The sequence below is a fragment of the Microchirus variegatus genome (genome assembly GCF_963457635.1).
Source record: "Microchirus variegatus genome assembly, chromosome: 8".
Taxonomy (NCBI): domain Eukaryota; kingdom Metazoa; phylum Chordata; class Actinopteri; order Pleuronectiformes; family Soleidae; genus Microchirus; species Microchirus variegatus.
In genome coordinates this window covers 1,789,600-1,808,565 of record NC_139809.1, presented here as the reverse complement: position 1 = coordinate 1,808,565, position 18,966 = coordinate 1,789,600, and the positions used below count along the sequence as shown (strand labels likewise).

Genomic DNA, 18,966 nt, shown 5'->3' with positions numbered 1-18,966 from the left:
TCTTTGCCATTAATTTTAATGTGCAATTTGCCAAAGATGGCTCCTCATTGCAATGTATAATTTCACTGTGATAAAGGGAAACCATGCTTCATGTTTCAAAGTGTGTAGTAAAGAATAAAAGTGAAAGAGTAACAACCAAGGCAGATAATATTTGACAAATAACTTGTATTTAAAGTTTAATGGGGACAACTGATTTTCATTTGGCCTCATGAAAAAAATACACATACCAGCATTTCATTACATTAATGTAATTGTATTTCTGATAAAACTGTGAATAATACAAATGAAATGACCTTAAGATGTGCAACCAATTTAAGAAACAAAGACCCCACAAGGACAGTGATCCAGAATGCCATTTATGTCACTGGAGAATCAACAATCTAATACAAATGCATACACTTAATGTACAGTTCACTGCCTAAAACCACATAGGCTATAGCCACTACTGCAATAAACATCACCATACGTTTAGAAAAAAGTATCAGAAGTCTGCTTTCAAGCTTGGGTGGGGTCATGACAAACCACAAACTCACATGCTCACAAACACATTCAGAAAGAGCATTCAGTATGTACACACACTCACGCTCACACACTCACACACTCGCACAAGCACACGCACACAGCTTATATAGTACAGCATTAAAGAGAAGTGGCTGTAAAAAAGGCATGTGGAGGGGAAAGTGTTACAGTATACAGTATGAAGGGGAGGGGTAACAGCCAAATTGTACATAAAACACATTTTTTTTTTTACATTTAAGCCAACTTTAATTATTATAAATATTCTTCATCCAAAAGTCAGTGCAGTGCCTTCTGCTCAGGCTTCACCTGGTCCTCATGCCCGGTCAACTTTATACCCAGTCTGTGCTAGACTTGGTCCACGATTGACTGTTTCCATTTTACACAGAAATCACTTTACATCAGTTGTGTGTCTGCTCATCTCTATGGTTTGCATGAGTGTGTGTGTGTGTGTGTGTTTGTTTCTGACACTCAGTACCTCAAAAGTCCAGCTGTGAAGTACAAGAGTTTGTTTTCTACCACTTAGCCAATAGAAAAAAAAAAGATAAACACATTAACAAGTGTCCGTTTTATACTTAACTCCCGAATCCCTTTTTTTAAAAAAAGAAAAAAAGAAATAAAAAGAAAAATAAGATCACAGACAGCAGCTCTACTGGATTCCCCTGAAGAGGCACATTGCAAAGACCATGGCAAAGAGCTGATGAAAAGAAGAAGAGTAAATTACTATCACACAAGGATAAACACAGCTAATTTTTACAAAATGATTACAAGTATGATAGTACAGCAGCTCCACGACATAAAAACTACATTTTATGTAATTAATAGCTCACTTTTATATATTTTATTATCTTTTAAAAGCTCTAATGTTGTATTTCTAACTACACAATGCGCTGTAACATGACCATATGTTATTTTCTTTTTCAAATTATTATTGTTTTTGGTCGACAATATTTATTTATTACAGATTTGAATGGAAACACTCTCTTTTTGTCTATACGATTGCAAAATTATGATAACCCTGTGATATAATGGCAGGTCTATGTGTTTTTAGTTAAGGTTAACTTGACATCTGCACTAAGAATTAAAAAAAAAAAAAAAAGTAACCCTGCATAGAAACATAATTATGTACAAGCAAGAACTACCTTCTTGTAATACCAAGTTTGACCACTAGATAGAGGTCTTGCCAAACAAAGAGCTTTCCAATAACAGTTAAACAGCACATTTCTTCAGCTAAATGCAGAATTCTCCATTTCTGAAATGAACATCACTGGAGAGGCAAGAGAAAAGCAGCACAGTGTTAATTTGAAATACAAAAAAAAAAAAAAGAAAAGAGATTTACCTCAATGGTGAGAACCACAATGGCGAGTGCACCAGCCACATAGATGTACAGTTCAAAGTAGTCGACGACTGCAGAGTAACAGCCCTTTGGATACACAAAAACATGGTGCTCGGTTGAGAATCAATGGGCTATAAACTGGCAGAATTACAGAGACAATTAAACTAACATCGTGGCTTAAACTGAGCGATGCTGTGAACAAAGCCTTGGCTGAATGTGTGGGAAGCATGGCCCCCAGCCTCACTGCCTTTTAATGAGGACTCTTTGTGTTAAAGAACAGAGACACACACACACACACACACTGTAGATATCTCGCATCGTTCACGGTTATTTGAAAAAAAACAGGTGGTGAGTGCAGGAAAATCATCCGATCAGCTTTCACTCTAATTATATTTCACTCCAAAAACTTTCTTTATGCTCAAGGAAACAGGCATGTGTGTGTGTGTGTGTGAGTGTGATACACACCTAATTATGTATATTCATAAAACCATTATCCTGTAATTTGCTCACATGCACAGTGTGTTATCCAAAGAAATCCAATTCATCCATGCATTCACACACACACACACACACACAGTACAGTACACTGACACACATGCAGAGGTGTCGCCACACTATTCCACGCGGTAGGATGGTCTCCTATGACAACCAAAACATGAAAAAGGACTAATCAGCCATGGAGGAGTCAGCCATAGTCCCTGGGTGTCATCCCTCAACTATCTCCTGCTCTAATTAAGCCTAGAGGTGGTTTGGAAGGAGGGAGAAAGATAGGGAGAGAGAGAGAGAGAGAGAGAGAGTGAGAGAGAGAGAGAGTTGACACATTCGATGACAGAAGTTACCTTGTTATTGCGAAACATCATATTGCCTGATAAGCACTGCTCCTGGCTGATATAGGCCAAGTCCCCGGCCTGACTGGCACGCTGACAGCAGGCTTCTGGCACCATATGATTCTGGTTGATCAGCCTGAACAGGCTGTCCTTAAAATCCTCTGGGCTGTTCACACCACAGCAGTCAAACTGTAGAGAGGAGGAGAGCAGCATATAGAAGAGGAGACATTCTTTCTATTATTCACCTGACAGCAGTCAAACTGAAGGCAGGTGAGAGAACAGGAGAACACATCGCTATTGCCGGCTTGCAGTGGTTAGAACTAATGGGGGAATGTTCTGGAGTCACACCTTCAGGTCAGCTGGTCAGGGCCTTTCTGTGTGGAGTTGGTATGTTCCTTCACTGTCAGTGTGTGTTTCCTCCAAGTCAAGTCAAGTCAAGTTTATTTATAAAGCACATTTAAAAACAACCTCTGTTGAGCCAAAGTGCTGCACAGTTAATTTGAACACAATACAACCACACACAACACGACAACAAATAAAAACAATAAAGGAAATAGTAAGAGCTTAGTTTAAGACAAAAACTAAAATTAGAGATAAAAACAAATAAAATAAAAGTAAAAATTATAATAAATAAAATAGGAAAGCCAAGGATTCTCGTCTAGCTGGGACTGAACGCCAGGGTAAAAAGATAGGTTTTTAGTAGTGTTTTAAAGTGCTCAACAGACTGTGCAGCTCTAAAGGCCACATTATACTTCTCCGACTGCGTATGCGTTATCCGTCTGCGTCACCACGGAGACGCCTCGAGCATTTATACTTCTGCGTCGTGGTGACGGACACTCGCTGCAATTTCCCGCCCGATCAGTAGGGGTCGCTGCGCAAGGTTGTTGTGCTTGTGGCTACAGTGAGCAATGGCGTCCGAGAAAGAAAGAGAGAGAAAGACTGTTGTTGTTGAAACAGTGGCCGTTTCTCACTTTTCTGTGTGACGGAACGCAGTTTTAAGATAATTTGAGGCGAAAAATTGGCCATTTAGGGTCTAAACATGTGCTGTGTGTGTTAAGATATGACGTATTTATAGTTCGGCAGCGGCGTTATCGGCGGGGATCAGCTCCGCCTCTGTCAGGACGCTCGGTGCTCACTGTGAGCCGGCACAGAGCAGCTTCGCTCAGCCTGTCCTGAGGACCAATCGCAGCTCTTGCCGTCTCCGTTGTCCCTTGACGGAGTGACGGACACTTAAAAAATATTTCGTGCAGACGGAGACAACGCAGAGGCTCTTCGACAGTCTCTGCGTCGACGCAGAGTCTCTACGTAGCCTACGCAGAGCACTTTACGCAGAAGTATAAATTGGGCTTAACCTGGAAAGGTAGGCTGTTCCACAGCATGGGGGCCGCGAATGAGAAGGCTCTGTCCCCACGAGTAGAGAGTCTGGACCGAGGTACTGCCAGAAGTAGCTGGTTTGTTGACCTAAGTGCTCTGGAGGTACTGTGAGGCTGTACGAGTTTCTCTGATAAGTATGATGGTACCAGACCATTCAAACACTTAAAAACAATTAATAAAACCTTGAACTGGATCCTGAAAATGAACAGGCAGCCAGTGCAAAGACGCAAGGACAGGACTGATGTGATCACGCCGTTTCTTTCCAGTCGGCAGGCGGGCGGCTGCGTTTTGGACCAGCTGTAAACGGTGCAGTGCTGACTGGTCGAGACCAACAAAACAAAGAGTTGCAGTAGTCTAACCGTGAAGTAAAAAAAGTGCGAATGACTTTCTCGAGATCATTCCTGGGGAGATAAGCCTTTACTTTTGCTAATAATCTTAGCTGGAAGAAGCTTGTTTTCACATCCATGTACCTCCATGTACACCAACAGTCTAAAGACTGTAATAACAGAGGGCTGGAGCAAAATTGTCCAGAGGTGTGAATCTGAGCTTGAGATGCCTCCACGCTCCATTAAAAAGTATAAGATTAAATCTAATGCTTGGGTTCGTTGGACTAAAACTAGAGTGTTAAAAAAATGCGTGTTTGCGTGACTGAAAGTGTAACACGTTCAGATAATGCAAGTGGGAGTTGAATTACTATTACATTCAGCATTCAGAAATGCAGCTGAACTCAAGTTGACCTTAGCGCTCCGTGCATGCTCTACAGTCTGAATCCCTGGCCTTTGTCCCAGAAGTAATAGAAGAAGTTGGCGAAACCAAGGCAAGTGTGTCTTTGGAATGACAAGGAGACTGGATGTCAGTGTAAGGAATTAAAAATTGTGAAGTTTATGTAGTAGAAAGGCTCAGAGCTTAAAGCTCACATATAGTGGTCCTGTTGCACAAATATGTTAGTTATGGAGGTCTACTTACATACATTAACTTGTTTTTATGGTCAAAAACCTCCTTGTTGCTGTAAACGAGCCGAAAGAAATCTGTCTTTTCTGACGCTGTGCTAAGCCGCGATATTTCAGACTGAACTCTCACACCCAGAAGACAGAGTGTGTTGTGATTGGCCAATACCCGGAAGTGACATATTCAGCACACCCGCTCTCAGAAGCACAGTGCCCCCCTCTGGAACGGTGGATGCACTGCTCCTCATTATCAAAACATTGTTTTAACAGTGTTTAAAAATAGCTTCTTCACGACTCCCCGCCGCAGTCACGTTTATGACTTTGACACGGAGTCAGAAGACACTGTCACTCGTGAAACACCTCCACAACGGACGTTATTCTTCTTCAATGTACGCAACCGGATGTACCCGGACTAGTGCCTGCAGCAGGAGGATCTGCTGTTCAGGAGAACCGCTGTTTACGTAACCGGACCGGGTTTTTTCAGAGATCTCGTTGAGCCCGAGATCACAATAAAACACAGCGTTCTCAGCAGTGGCTAAACTGTTTGTTTAGAACCTTCAGGGCTTCATAAACAAGGTAATGATGCAGATACACACTAAAAAAACAGCGTTAATTGGAACTTCTGGTCTAGGTCCGCTTTAACATGTTAATGACTAAATGCCAGTTGCTGAAAGGGGGCCATATCCCCATGTAGTGTATCGAAGGCAGACACACTTGAATTAATACATTGATTCCCTGCTAGTGCTTTAACACTAGGACGAGGGCAGTCGTCCAATTAAAAGGTATAGTCAAGCTACAGCGGTAGTAGTGGAAAACATACTGACTCTAATGGACTGCTGACCTTTCTAGGATGTACGCTGCCTGTCGCACAGTGTCACCTGAACTGCCTCCATCTCCCAGTGACCCTCAAAGGATAAGGGCTATAGCTAATGGATAGGAACGGTATGTTTGTGCTCTGGTCTGTGTTCCAGCGTGTGTGAGTGAATCCAGCATGAAGACTGACCTACATGCCTCGGAGTTTATCTATAAAACATATTCCCCCGACACCAGGCTGCAGGAGCTAACCGCGCGTGAGCTCTGTGGCCTTACCGTAGTCATGATGGCGTTCCATGTGGAGGTGAAGACGTCAGTGTTGTTGTAGCCCTGGTAATGTCTCTTCAACTCCTTGGTGAAGTACTCTCTGGTCAGCTAATGCAACAGACACGGAAAGGTTAGGATCAACAGAAAGATCGTACAAATAGGTAATAATAATAATAATAATAATTAATAACACAAGAACATCACTGGAAGTAATGTAAATAAAAAAGATAGCATTTCAGATTCTGCTACCTCAGTTTGATTTATTAGTGTTTTAATGAGAAATGCCAGGTTTTAGTCTTCTGACAGACAATTCAGCAATACATTGTGACACCCAGCCCAAGTGACTACTGGTGCTCAAGGAAGGAATGAAGACTGAGGCAACTTACATGTTCCCTGAATATGAAGGCCAGAATGGCAGCAGCCAGCTCTGCTAAGAAGATGAGGAGGATGAGCATGAAGAACTGTACACAAAAAAAGGAAACAATCACAAAAGAGAAAGGGAGACAGGGTGGATAAGTATCAGGAAAAACTGCACATCAGTCAGTAAAAATCACACTGTGGCTGTGCTCACTTCACTCAGCATTAACAATGCATGAGGCTCAAAGCACAAAGGCAAATATAAAGGGCATTTTGCTCTTTAAGCTTTCTGTCTAGGCATGACAGTCCAAATGTTGGCAGACAGAATAATCAACACACACGCACACAAACAAGATCGGTAACACATCCACGTTTTTTAAATTGTCTGTCAACTCACAAAGAGAAGCAGACACTTGTTTTCACGGATAGCTCCACAGCAGCCCAGGAAGCCCAGGAGGAAGAGCATGCCTCCCATGCCCAGGATGATGTAGACGCCGGTGAATAGCAACGGGTTGGCTGCTACAATTTCCCTGAACCCGGTGGGGTCCACCAGTACCCACACTCCCACTCCCAGGAGGAAAGAACCCCCAAGCTGATGAAGAAAAAAAAGAGACAGAAAGCACAAAGTCAGACAAAACAGAAAGTGGCTGCATTTGAAAAAGTTAATTGGAACTCAAAGGATCACTCGGTGTCCCTACTGGCACATGAAACACTCAACACAATGGAGGATGAATTTGTGCTTCTTTTTTTTTCAAAGGAGAAGATAATGGGGATGCAAATCTCTGAGCAGTTGGGGTGAGAGTTAAGATAAAAGACTTGAGTATCTACTGAGGCACAAAGGGGTGGAACGGTTACATGTAGATATCTACTCTTCTTTAACTAAACTGAACCTTACATCACCCGAGGGGGCCGAGATACAGGAGTGAGGAGAAGAGAAAGTCTTTGTGAAAGCTTGTTGGGTTTGAAAAATGCCGTGAAGTTGCAAACGGCACTAAAAACGGCGCCTGTTACTGAGTGATGCTAACAGCTGAGTTTGTTCTTTGCTCTACTGGTTGCAGTATTGCCTCTGGTTGCCTTGAACCACATTTCAGTGGAGTCTATAAACGGTTTGGTTGCGCTTAATAAAGCAGGAAAGGGGACAAACCTTCTTACTGTGACCCTCCCCCCCTTTGTGGGCTCCGACTTAACAGGATTACCCTTGATTGTCTGATCAAGAGTGATAACATCAGGTGCCAGTCACAAACTCCACATGGCACAGTGAGCCTCAGATGTGTGTCAGCACACTAAAATCTAATCAAAAGAGAATTTGATAGAATCAAGATTGCCTCCGTCTAATGAAATGCAAATGTGGCTCCATTAGTCAGTGGAGCAGAGGGCAGCCAGAGGCCCATCTAAAATCATTAGGCTGACACTAAACTTCACAGATAGCTAAATTAAGTGTCTTTTAGGAAGAGATGAAAAATACTCACGAAGATGAGGAAATTGAAGACAAACATGAGGTACTTGATGCAGCTGAGACAATCCCCCTCCATGGTCGTTCCACGTGCTGAAGCCTCTCCCTGCCCCTGAGAGAAAACAATCAAAACAGATTTTTTTGAAAGTGCTGCTCCAGGAAAATGCATTCTCCTGACTTGAAAAGGCATTAAGATGAAAGTATCACAGAAAAAAAAACCTGCGCACAATCAAACATACACCGCGCATATTGGCTCGTCACTTTATTTGGACCCATTTCAGCAGAAAAGTCCTCACATTATCCCCTCAGGTGCACTGTACCATCTATAGCTTCACTAACAACTTGAGTCTACACACAATGTCGACGCCAAACTGACACAACTCATCTTCTCACGCACACAGTGACACCTCGTGTAATTTTAAAATGCCCTGTCGCGGTCAAACAGTCCTATTTCCTTTCAGCACTTCCTGTCTTTGGACAGACGGGGCTTCAGTTTGTGTGTCAGAGCGTCTTAAGGCCACATTATACTTCTCCGACTGCGTAATGCGTTATCCGTCTGCGTCACCACGTAGACCACTCGAGCCTTTATACTTCTGCGTCGTGGTGACGGATAGGCGCTGCAATTTCCCGCCCGATCAGTAGGGGTCGCTGCGCAAGGTTGTTGTGCTTTTGGCTACAGTGAGCAATGGCGTCCGAGGGAGAAAGACTGTTGTTGTTGAAACAGTGGCCGTTTGTCACTTTTCTGTGTCCCGGAACGCAGTTTTAAGATAATTTGAGGCGAGAAATTGGCCATTTAGAGTCTAAACATGTGCTGTGTGTGTTAAGATATGACGTATTTATAGTTCGGCAGCGACGAAGTCGGCGGTGTTCAGCTCCGCCTTCTGTGGACGCTCGGTGCTCACTGTGAGCCGGCACAGAGCAGCTTAGCTCGGCCTGTCCTGAGGACCAATCGCAGCTCTTGCCGTCTCCGTTGTCCCTTGACGGAGTGACGGACACTCAGCCGGAGACGACGCAGAGGCTCTACAACAGGTTATGCGTCGACGCAGAGGACTCTGCGTAGCCTACGCAGAGCACTTTACGCAGGAGTATAAATTGGGCTTTAAGGATGTGAGTCTTGACTCGGCCTCCATGTGTATTAACTGACGACGTATGACCTGCGCTAGGGAGTTTCTTTGTCTTAATGTAATGAGAGACAGGGGCCTCTCTGCTCATATCAGGCAGCCCACTATCTGACATAAACACACTTTCACTGATGAAAGGCCTGCCCTGGAAGCACTCCTGCTTAATGAAGAACACCTCCTGTGCATTAAGAGACAACACGGTCAACGCATGAGTATCCATGACCCTGTATACCTTTATACTCTGCCTCCTACCTGATGCATTACAAAGCCTTCGTTGAAGAGGGTTTTTTTTTACTTACCAAGTTGCAAATAGGAATTGTCTCAAGATATATGACACACATTATCCACATATTCTAGAAAATGAAATGTAAACAACCCGTGCGGCGGCTATTATTGCCGTCTCAGTGAAAGAGAAATTATTCAGCAATCTTTGCTTTATCTGACTATTAATATCCTCCATCATGGATTGAGAAACAAGCGGAATAAAAAGTGCTTTCTCTGAGGAATTATACATAGATTTATAGGCAGCTATGCACTGCCACCTCCAAACTGAAAAAAAAAGTTTCAATGCTCTGCTTTTGTCTGTACTGTGATGCACATCCGTCAGATGTAATCTTATAATCTATAGGCAGTGTTTCCACAGCCCGGTGTGCTGTCAGAGAAGTCCTCTGGATGAACTCTCTGCTTCTCTGAGGCAGAAGTGAAGCCTGAGGTGTGATCAACACAGGTTTAGATTCCTGCCCGTCTTTGTTGTCGCTCCAATGGGATTTTTAGCCTCGACCCTTTCACCCTCACTTCTCACAATGGACTCACATTTTGCAGGTGATATGAATCACGACCTCACAGCAGCACTGATTTAAACAATTTATCACTGCATATTTTACACAGAAATACAGGTAATGAAAGCAATAACTCATATCCTCTCCTGGTCTATTCTACTTTTATAGTGGCACACTTGCACTGATTTGATTTCCATTGTTAGTTTCGGGGGTGTTATTCTTTTTTCTTTCTTTTCTTTTTACCTCACTGTAAGCCTGTGTTAGTTTGGTGACAATTAATTTTCACAATACAGATGATTTGAAGGCAGTCTTTGTCTGCAGGCGAGTGAGTTAATAGAAAAGAATACTCTCTTCTCTCCTTCACCAGCCTGAAGACTTGTTATTTTTTCTTCTCCTTTCCTCTCCAGACACAGTGAAATTGATTTAGAGCTATGGTTTAACACCTCCTCTAAATCATAATGATATGCTTAGGTATTGATCACCATCCTTATGGCACTGTGAGAGCAACCACAAGTCTCATTGCCAAAGATAGGTTTTGATTAACCCCTCCTTTTCCTAAGCCCTGCTGGCCTAATGAGGGCACAGGAGGTTTTCATGGAGATTTGCATATATTACAGGCTCACTGAAAAGCATCAGAAAATGTCCTTTCTCATCACTCCTCCTCTCCACTGGCTCCTACAAAGACTGCAAACTGTATTTATTGAAGCAGAGGAAGAAGAAGAGGTGGAATGAGGGGGCAGGGGAGAGAGGGGTGGCCTGGAAAAACATCTCTAGACTCAGCTCTCATTTCGCTCTCTCTCCAAACAAAATGTCTGATTTCTCTTCCAGCATCACGCTTCTCTTCAGTCTCAGGGTCAAACCAACGATAAGATCTGCAGCCACTTTTCTTTTATGCTTTAAAATACTTTGCTGCTTCGAAATAAAGTGGACTACGCAGCCCAAGCCGAGCGCTAAATAATTAGCCCATGGTGCAAACCAGCTTCGTATAAATCAAGGTGCCACAGAAACCCCAGAGAAAGTGCAGAGTAAACAAACTGGTCTTTCCCATGACTCCCGTGGGATCGCAGTTCCTCATCGATCACAGTTGTAGAGATCAGACCACAAGGACTCTCTGAGTATTCTGCAGAGTGCATTAGGTAGACAAGGGAAATGTGGATCACACTTCAGAAGCTGCAGGGTTACAACATCGACAAAGTCCTTCCAGATTAAAGGCAGATCCTGCTCAGGTTTCTACTGTTCTACTATAGCTATATGCCGAGATAAGGACAATAGGGTGGCAACGTGTTTAGACTCGCAAAACAAACACTCATAATAAGCATCAAAGCACATGACACATAGCAGCGCGCGGTGTTTCATTCTGCTGTGTGACTCATGTTTGTTTACAGACTGCCATTTTTAGCAGGAAATACAGAACGTGTGCCCTCAATCTGACAATCTAAGTGGCAGTCTTTGCCCCGAGGTACATGCAATAAATGCCGCCTCCATCTACGTCGTCTGCTGGGTCTCCCATTACTGGCATCGTGAAATACAACATGATCCCATTATTCAGTCTTGCTGAAAACAGATCCACTGTCAGTTTGGGCCGTGGAGCCTGGCATGGTACGGTTTGATGGTACATTAATGAGAACTGATCATAACTGCACACAGTGCCAACAGAAGCTGGAGCTCTGTAATGAGGGCAAACCCATCTGACCTACATTTTTCTCAGTGTAAGGATTTAGAAGTCTAAAACACTGCTATGGGCCCTTTTTTCCCCCCCATACTTTACTTAGAAAACCAGGGGACGCTTTGGCCAACAACTACACTATCAATCATGATGGTCGTGTCAGCTCACTGTAATTAAAAGATAAGGAAGACATAGAAGACCCACATTGAGAATGCTCAATATAGAGGCAAGCAGCACACCCTTGGGTGATTCTCCTTGAAGTTGACACTGTTGGCACAATTAATGAAGCGAGTCCATGTCCCCTTGCTCCACTGCCTGGACAAATCGAAGAGCACGACAAGGACACTGTGTGTCTGCTCCTCGCCAAACTCGACCCTCCCTCCACACCCCCAATAACCAGCCACTTCACTTCATCTTGAGCGTGAGCCTGCATTACAAATAATCATTCATTCTGAAACCCTGTTGAGATGATACCAGTTGGAACTTGACCCTTAAAATGTCATTGACCCTCTAAACGATGACTCGTAACTGAACCCTGGGGACGGCGCAAACCATCCTCCATCTCCCTGACGCAGCTGGAGCAGGTGCACTATTCCATCTACTGTTAGCCTCTCTCAAGCTCTCTCTGCCTTGTCCAAACACTCTCTGATGGTGACTCTAAAGCCCAATTTATACTTCTGCGTAAAGTGCTCTGCGTAGGCTACGTAGAGACTCTGCGTCGACGCAGAGACTGTCGAAGAGCCTCTGCGTCGTCTCCGTCTGCACGAAATATTTTTTAAGTGTCCGTCACTCCGTCAAGGGACAACGGAGACGGCAAGAGCTGCGATTGGTCCTCAGGACAGGCCGAGCGAAGCTGCTCTGTGCCGGCTCTCAGTGCGCTCCGGGCGTCCTGACAGAGGCGGAGCTGATCCCCGCCGATAACGCCGCTGCCGAACTATAAATACATCATATCTATACACACACAACACATGTTTAGACTCTAAATGGCCAATTTCTCGCCTCAAATTATCTGCGTTCCGTCACACAGAAAAGTGAGAAACGGCCACTGTTTCAACAACAACAGTCTTTCTCTCTCTTTCTTTCTCGGACGCCATTGCTCACTGTAGCCAGAAGCACAACAACCTTGCGCAGCGACCCCTACTGATCGGGCGGGAAATTGCAGCGAGTGTCCGTCACCACGACGCAGAAGTATAAATGCTCGAGGTGTCTACGTGGTGACGCAGACGGATAACGCATACGCAGTCGGAGAAGTATAATGTGGCCTTAAGGGACCACACACACATGCCGCATCACCTCTTATCTCAGTTAAAAACCCATTTTCAGATTTCTACACAACTTCCTAAAACAGCCGCAGCAAGCAAACACCCCAAAAAGGCAAATAGAGCCAGACTCCTCTGGCAGTGAGCAAGGCTCCCCTGAGGCACAACATGTCCCTTAATGAACCTCCAATTAGGAGAGAATGAGCCCTGGGCCGCGCTGTCACACCGAGGCGCTTTGAAATGTGCTGAATGTTAACTAGCTATAGCACCGTGTGTTGCTGCACTGTATGCTGCTCTGGAGGACGTCACCGCTTGCAGACAACAGGGAACAACGGAAATAAAGTGTATGAATGTGGCTCAAAGGCAAAGCAGCTCAGAGATTGTGTGGGTGTAGCTCACACAGAGAGCAGAGCAGCCAAAGTCAGGCGGGTTAGGAAGTTCAGGAGTCTGCAAGGCTTGTTGTGAAGGTCCAAAGGCTGGTTAGATTCCCCGCGTGGAGGACAAAGACTCCTCCCTCAGGCGAGAGTAGATTAATGAGTTTTCACAGTACACATATAGGACTGAACATTATCAGCGTCTGCACATTATGGCCATTGTTGGTTTCTCACAACAACAAAAAAAACAACATTCACTAATGAATTTTCGCTGCTGCGAAAAGCAATTCATCATCTAAGTCTATTGTTCCGTCGTGTGCCGTGAATCCAAAGCGGTTCTTATCGAAGCATGTGAGTGCTGCTCTCCTGACCCACTAAAGCCCAATTTATACTCCTGCGTAAAGTGCTCTGCGTCGACGCAGAACCTGTCGAAGAGCCTCTGCGTCGTCTCCGGCTGCACGGAATATTTTTTTTTAAGTGTCCGTCACTCCGTCAAGGGACAACGGAGACGGCAAGAGCTGCGATTGGTCCTCAGGAACAGGCCGAGCTAAGCTGCTCTGTGCCGGCTCACAGTGAGCACCGAGCGTCCACAGAGGGCGGAGCTGAACACCGCCGACTTTCGTCGCTGCCAAACTATAAATATGTCATATCTTAACACACACAGCACATGTTTAGACTCTAAATGGCCAATTTCTCGCCTCAAATTATCTTAAAACTGCGTTCCGGGACACAGAAAAGTGACAAACGGACGCTGTTTCAACAACAACAGTCTTTCTCCCTCGGACGCCATTGCTCACTGTAGCCAAAAGCACAACAACCTTGCGCAGCGACCCCTACTGATCGGGCGGGAAATTGCAGCGCCTATCCGTCACCACGACGCAGAAGTATAACGGATAACGCATTACGCAGTCGGAGAAGTATAATGTGGCCTTAAGTTTGGAAATGAGAATGTGTGAATCTCTCAGACCAGGCAGCTGACACACTCCTGAACAACAGGCTGATTAACTCGAGACGACTCCCAGAACGAACGAATACACAGTCAGACACACACACACTGACCATGTGTTGTCAACAGCACTGCAGGCCACATTCTTGACTTCCCAACTGGGCACACGTCCAGCTGTTGGTTCAGTGCTAACAGTTGTTCTATTCCTACAGTGAAATTGATTCTCCAGCTCCTTCCTTATAGAGCGGGAGGGGGGAAGGGCATTGATACATTCTTGAGGAGAGAACATGTGATTGTCACGATGAGCAGATTTTTGCTCATGTTAACACCAGTACAACTCTTGTGCGTGCGTGTGTGTGTGTGTGTGTCTGAAGCGTGCACGCTCATGTGTACGTGAATGGCCTTCACTCTCTCTCAAAGCTTAACTCCTCACTTAATTGTGTCTGCACCTCTATCTGGCTGAAGATACAAACTGGCTGCACAGTGCTGGATCAATACCAGGCACAGGCACATGGTCAATGATGCATTGATTCCCTGGAGTTCCAGCTCTGAGTCCTCGGCCTGTCTGGTAGTGAGGGCATGTGGTAGCAGCACACAATGAACACATAAACACTTCCTCACAGCTGCCGGTTAGGACTCTGCTCGGGCTTTTCCCACGGGGTGTTTTGGAGGACAACGCGTTGCTGTTGGGGATTTCCGTAAAAAAAATGAGTTACAACTCAATTCAAAATAAAATGCTCAATAACCACTATGATAATAACAGTGTTTCCTAAGTGTTAGGAATAAAGTTCCCACTGTTATCATCAGTAGAAGTGTCAGAACCGAACCATTTCTAGTTATGCCTATTTATCTATTTTTACTTCCCTTCGCCAAGGAGGTTTGTTTTTGGACAGACTTGTTGGCAACATAATTGAAGAAGTTAAGGACAGATTTAGATAAACCTCTCTGGGGATTAAGGTTATAACCAAAGGAAGAAAAAAAACAATTTCAGTGGTGATCTAGGTTCGGAAAAAACTACAGTTAACCTTGCCGGATAGGGGGATTTAAAACATTTTTGTTGTAAACACTGCCAGAAAAATAAAAGTGAGTAGAGGTTTGTGCTTTCATTCTTCAGATTTTTTCTTCCTGTATTCGACAAAAACCTATACTTCAAAACAAGTGGAATGAAAATCAAGTATTTGTTTTTCAAATAGTTAGAAAGATCCAATCAATAATCTTAACAAGTTAACTTAACTCTGACCAGTGTTTGACCCTCAGGCAAGAGACAATTAAAATGTTGCTGAAGTTCCCTCTGGACCTTGTTATAAAGACTGTTCCAAGCAGAGGTTGCTGTCTTTGTCAAATCTCCTTATGAAGACAGTTTACTTCATAGATCGCCTTTGGCAGAAGTAAACAGAGGCAGATTCAAGGAAAGACAATACTTCAGCCTCAGGGGAGTAAACACAAAAGAAGCTTTCCAGCATAAACATGTGCGTGGACACGAAATACATGCAAAGTGCTCTTAACAACGACTAGAGAACAGAGAAAAAAAAAAGAAAAATAAATGCGCTTTTTGCTTTTTCTGTGGGGTGAAATACAACATTTTGTAGAACCCACTGGGTTGTTTTTAGAACATGTTGGAATCTTTCCAGCCCTCCACTAAGGACACAGGTCTCCACGGCAACCCGGATACAGGGTGAGAGCGGCCTTTGTCTGCGGAGCAGTGATTGGAATCTCCACTTAGCACTAGTTCCTGTTGAAAAACAAAGCGGAGCAGAGCCAAGCACTTTACGACACAGGGACAGCTTGGCCAACCATTTGTCTAATGAGCGATCACTCACACCGTGTTGCAAGGCCATATGCTAGTTGGAAAACAGCAAGTTACCCCCACGTAGAAGACCACAGAGCTGTTTTATCACTTACTTACACACACACACACACGTGCGACTTCATAGACAAAACCAAAGCCTTGTTAATGCCTTTGCATAAACAGTGTAGCAGTGAAATCACGGTTCTTTGCTGAAGAAAATGTACTTTGTAATACATGTATTAATATAACTATGTAATAATGTGTTACTGGAGTTCTAGACCAAATTAAAATGCTAATTCTGATTTTAATGAAACTGATTAAGATTAAAATTCAGTTTACTTTTTAGTTTAGCCATCATGGAGAAGATATGTTAAAATCCCAGCTGTTGAATCGCTCAAGGAACATTCATGAGATCAAAAGGAAAACGTATAGACCGACTATGTGGTTGAGACCAAGGATCTATTTATCAATTTCTGCAATTAAGACACATCATGGATGATCTGATCACAAGTAGACAGTTAGACAGTTCTAAATATAGGTATGAATGCGCCCAAGATAGAGGACGCACTGAGATCACAATGCTCAAACCACATGAGATGGTCTGGGCCCCATATGGCCACACTCCTTTGGCACTGTGTACGGAAATATTTTTTCTGGTTTAAAGTGAAGAAAATGTCAATTCACCTGATACACTCAGTGTAAGAGGAGGTATAAATTCATTGTTTTACATTAAGAGATTTCCGTAAATTGAAAATCAAACATGGTTTGATTGAAACGTAGGCCAATTTGTCAGTCCCTGGTGTTTACAATGATTATATTGATATTTTTTTTCAAACAAGTTTTGAGATCTGGGAGCACGGGACAGTTTCTCAATGGGGCAAAAATCGCAACTGTGGTTTAACTTAGCTAAAAGCAATGTTATCGGTCTGTAAACTGTATTAAATGTTTTAAAAATGTTGCCTCTCCTGGATTTCTTCAGTACAACTAATACCCAGTTTGTGATAAACTAGAATAATAATGGAAACCATATTTAAAAAAAAAAGTATAATCTCACATGTTGCTTTCACGTGTATTTGTCTGGTTTCCTACTATTTTGCAGTTATGTGGTTTGACTGATTACGGCTGATGTGTCTGGGTCTAAATTCCCCTTTAACCCCTTAAATCTATACATGTCTGCTGCTCAGCCATGCCTGGAATACTAATGTTAGAAATGCCAATGAAAATCAGAGGCTAACAAAGACCAGTGCTGGCCTGCTGAGTTTGTAAATGAACAAAAGCACTTGTCTGCCTGTTTCACAAACCCAGCCGAATGCACCCTGCAGCACTGTGCCTCTTGTTGCTGGTAACAATGGCTTTGGCCTTTGTACTGTCAGCATTTTTTCGCAGAGTCTGTCAATGTCCACCTTCTGTTATTTCTCTCGTTGACTTCACACGTGTCTGCTGGTGTAGAACTGATGGTTTTGGTGGAACTCATCCACATTACAAATGCTGTGGGAAAACTAAGAGCAAAAATATGTTCCGCAGAGGAATAATGCGCTCAAGATTAAAGTTGTGTTTTTTTCTAAGGCTTGTAGATGAAATACTATAACTTACCATGTGTGCACGCTTGTGTCTTCCCTTGGTTCAGATGAAAAATGATGACTTCTCTTTGTCTCCTCTCCTCTCCTGTTGTCATGGGCTGTTGGACGGAAGCACAAGGGAAGAAGCAGAGGTCAGGACTGAGGTAATGAGATGAAAATAAAAGAGAGAGGAAGCAGCAGCAGCAGCAGCAGCAGCAGCAGCAGCAGCAGCAGCAGCAGCAGCAGCAGCAGCAGCGTGATGCGTCACATTTGTCTTAGAATGCGTAATGCATTTACACGGAGAAAGACCCGGAGCTAGAAAAACACAGAAAATAAAATTGTAGCATACTTAAAATGAGCGAGGCTGCATTTATTATGTATGAAGCAGTCGCTCCCAGCAGTGAGCTAATCTAAGACTGCAAGTGTGTTTTATCTGTGTGAATATCTACTTCTCAGCTGGAAGGCAAAAATTCACAAGGACAGAAAACGATGCATTGCCGTTAATAGCAAAGGTGCAGGTCTGTGTTCCTGAAAAGGTAATTTTAATTAGAGGGAACATTTTAGTGCACGTGTGACTTACTAACTCATGCAGTTAATTATCACTTATTAGCAGCTCCAGCACACCAGTCACCTCATACAGCTTCCGACAAAACCTCGATGAACAACTGAACTCATGCATTATTCACTGAAGTTCTGTAGAATACCTTGTTTTCACATTACTGGCCTGTATTGTGCATCATCTCCAAGCAAGCGTTTCTGAAAGCATTTATGCTTTTTGAAACTTTTTTCCCTGTTTCTACGTGTTGTGCCACAAGTGTCATCCAGTTCAAAATAATGAAACGGCACCACGTGTCAGTTAAAACGCTAGCATTTCAGCCTCTAAGAGCAACTTTTGCCTCACAATATGCAGCTACATGGTGAAATGCAGGTAGGGTTTTTCTGCTGGGGATGGAGAACATTATCTCAGGAGTATTCTGGCTGATAGAGCCAGACACATCATCCCGCCGACACACCATATTGCCAGGCTGACACTGGCAGCTGCAGCCCCCCCCTCTTCCCTCTCTCTCCCCCCCCACCACCACCACCACAACACACAGCTCTGATTGTATCTACAAAAAGACAATCAAAGACTGAGCGAGGAAGTGCAAAAACTCTGAGAAGTGGAGAGACGCGCTGGAATGATGCGCTGCCTTATCTCAAAGCCTTGAATTCAGACACTACAGAGCACAAGCTCAGGGAATCAATAACATCCTCGCAGTGACTACACACGAGCGCGGGGAGCCGCATGATGAACAGTTCCTCGAAAAAAAAAAGTAATTTACACAATATTCACCATATGGTTCGGTATGGAACGCATCCCCAGGAAATACAACACTGTCATCTCTTTTCATTCTGTGTCAGTCTGTAACAGCAGCAGCGGATACAGCACATACATAATCATCATGTCTGTAATCTAGTACTGAGCAGCCTGGTGGTCACAGTTTACCCTGAAGCCTGTTGCAGAGGTAGTCACTTCTAAACCACTGTTTAGAGAGCTATTAGCCAGTGGAGAGCAACGGCGCTGAGGGTCTGCATTATTTTTT

General features: G+C 43.8%; 1 protein-coding gene across 1 annotated transcript in view; it reads right to left on the bottom strand.

Moving 5' to 3' along the window:
- Positions 1–333: 333 nt before the first annotated feature.
- tspan18b (tetraspanin 18b) overlaps positions 334–18,966 on the bottom strand; it is a 45,312-nt gene continuing 26,679 nt past the window's right edge. Inside the window, exons 2-9 of the mRNA XM_083894130.1 lie at positions 17,418–17,502; positions 7,907–8,002; positions 6,835–7,029; positions 6,467–6,541; positions 6,090–6,188; positions 2,692–2,868; positions 1,856–1,939; positions 334–1,213 (exon numbers count right to left, since the gene is read on the bottom strand). Of these exons, the coding sequence (XP_083750256.1) occupies positions 1,166–1,213; positions 1,856–1,939; positions 2,692–2,868; positions 6,090–6,188; positions 6,467–6,541; positions 6,835–7,029; positions 7,907–8,002; positions 17,418–17,420 (777 nt within the window). The 5' untranslated portion in view covers positions 17,421–17,502 and the 3' untranslated portion in view covers positions 334–1,165. The remainder of the gene's footprint in view (positions 1,214–1,855; positions 1,940–2,691; positions 2,869–6,089; positions 6,189–6,466; positions 6,542–6,834; positions 7,030–7,906; positions 8,003–17,417; positions 17,503–18,966) is intronic.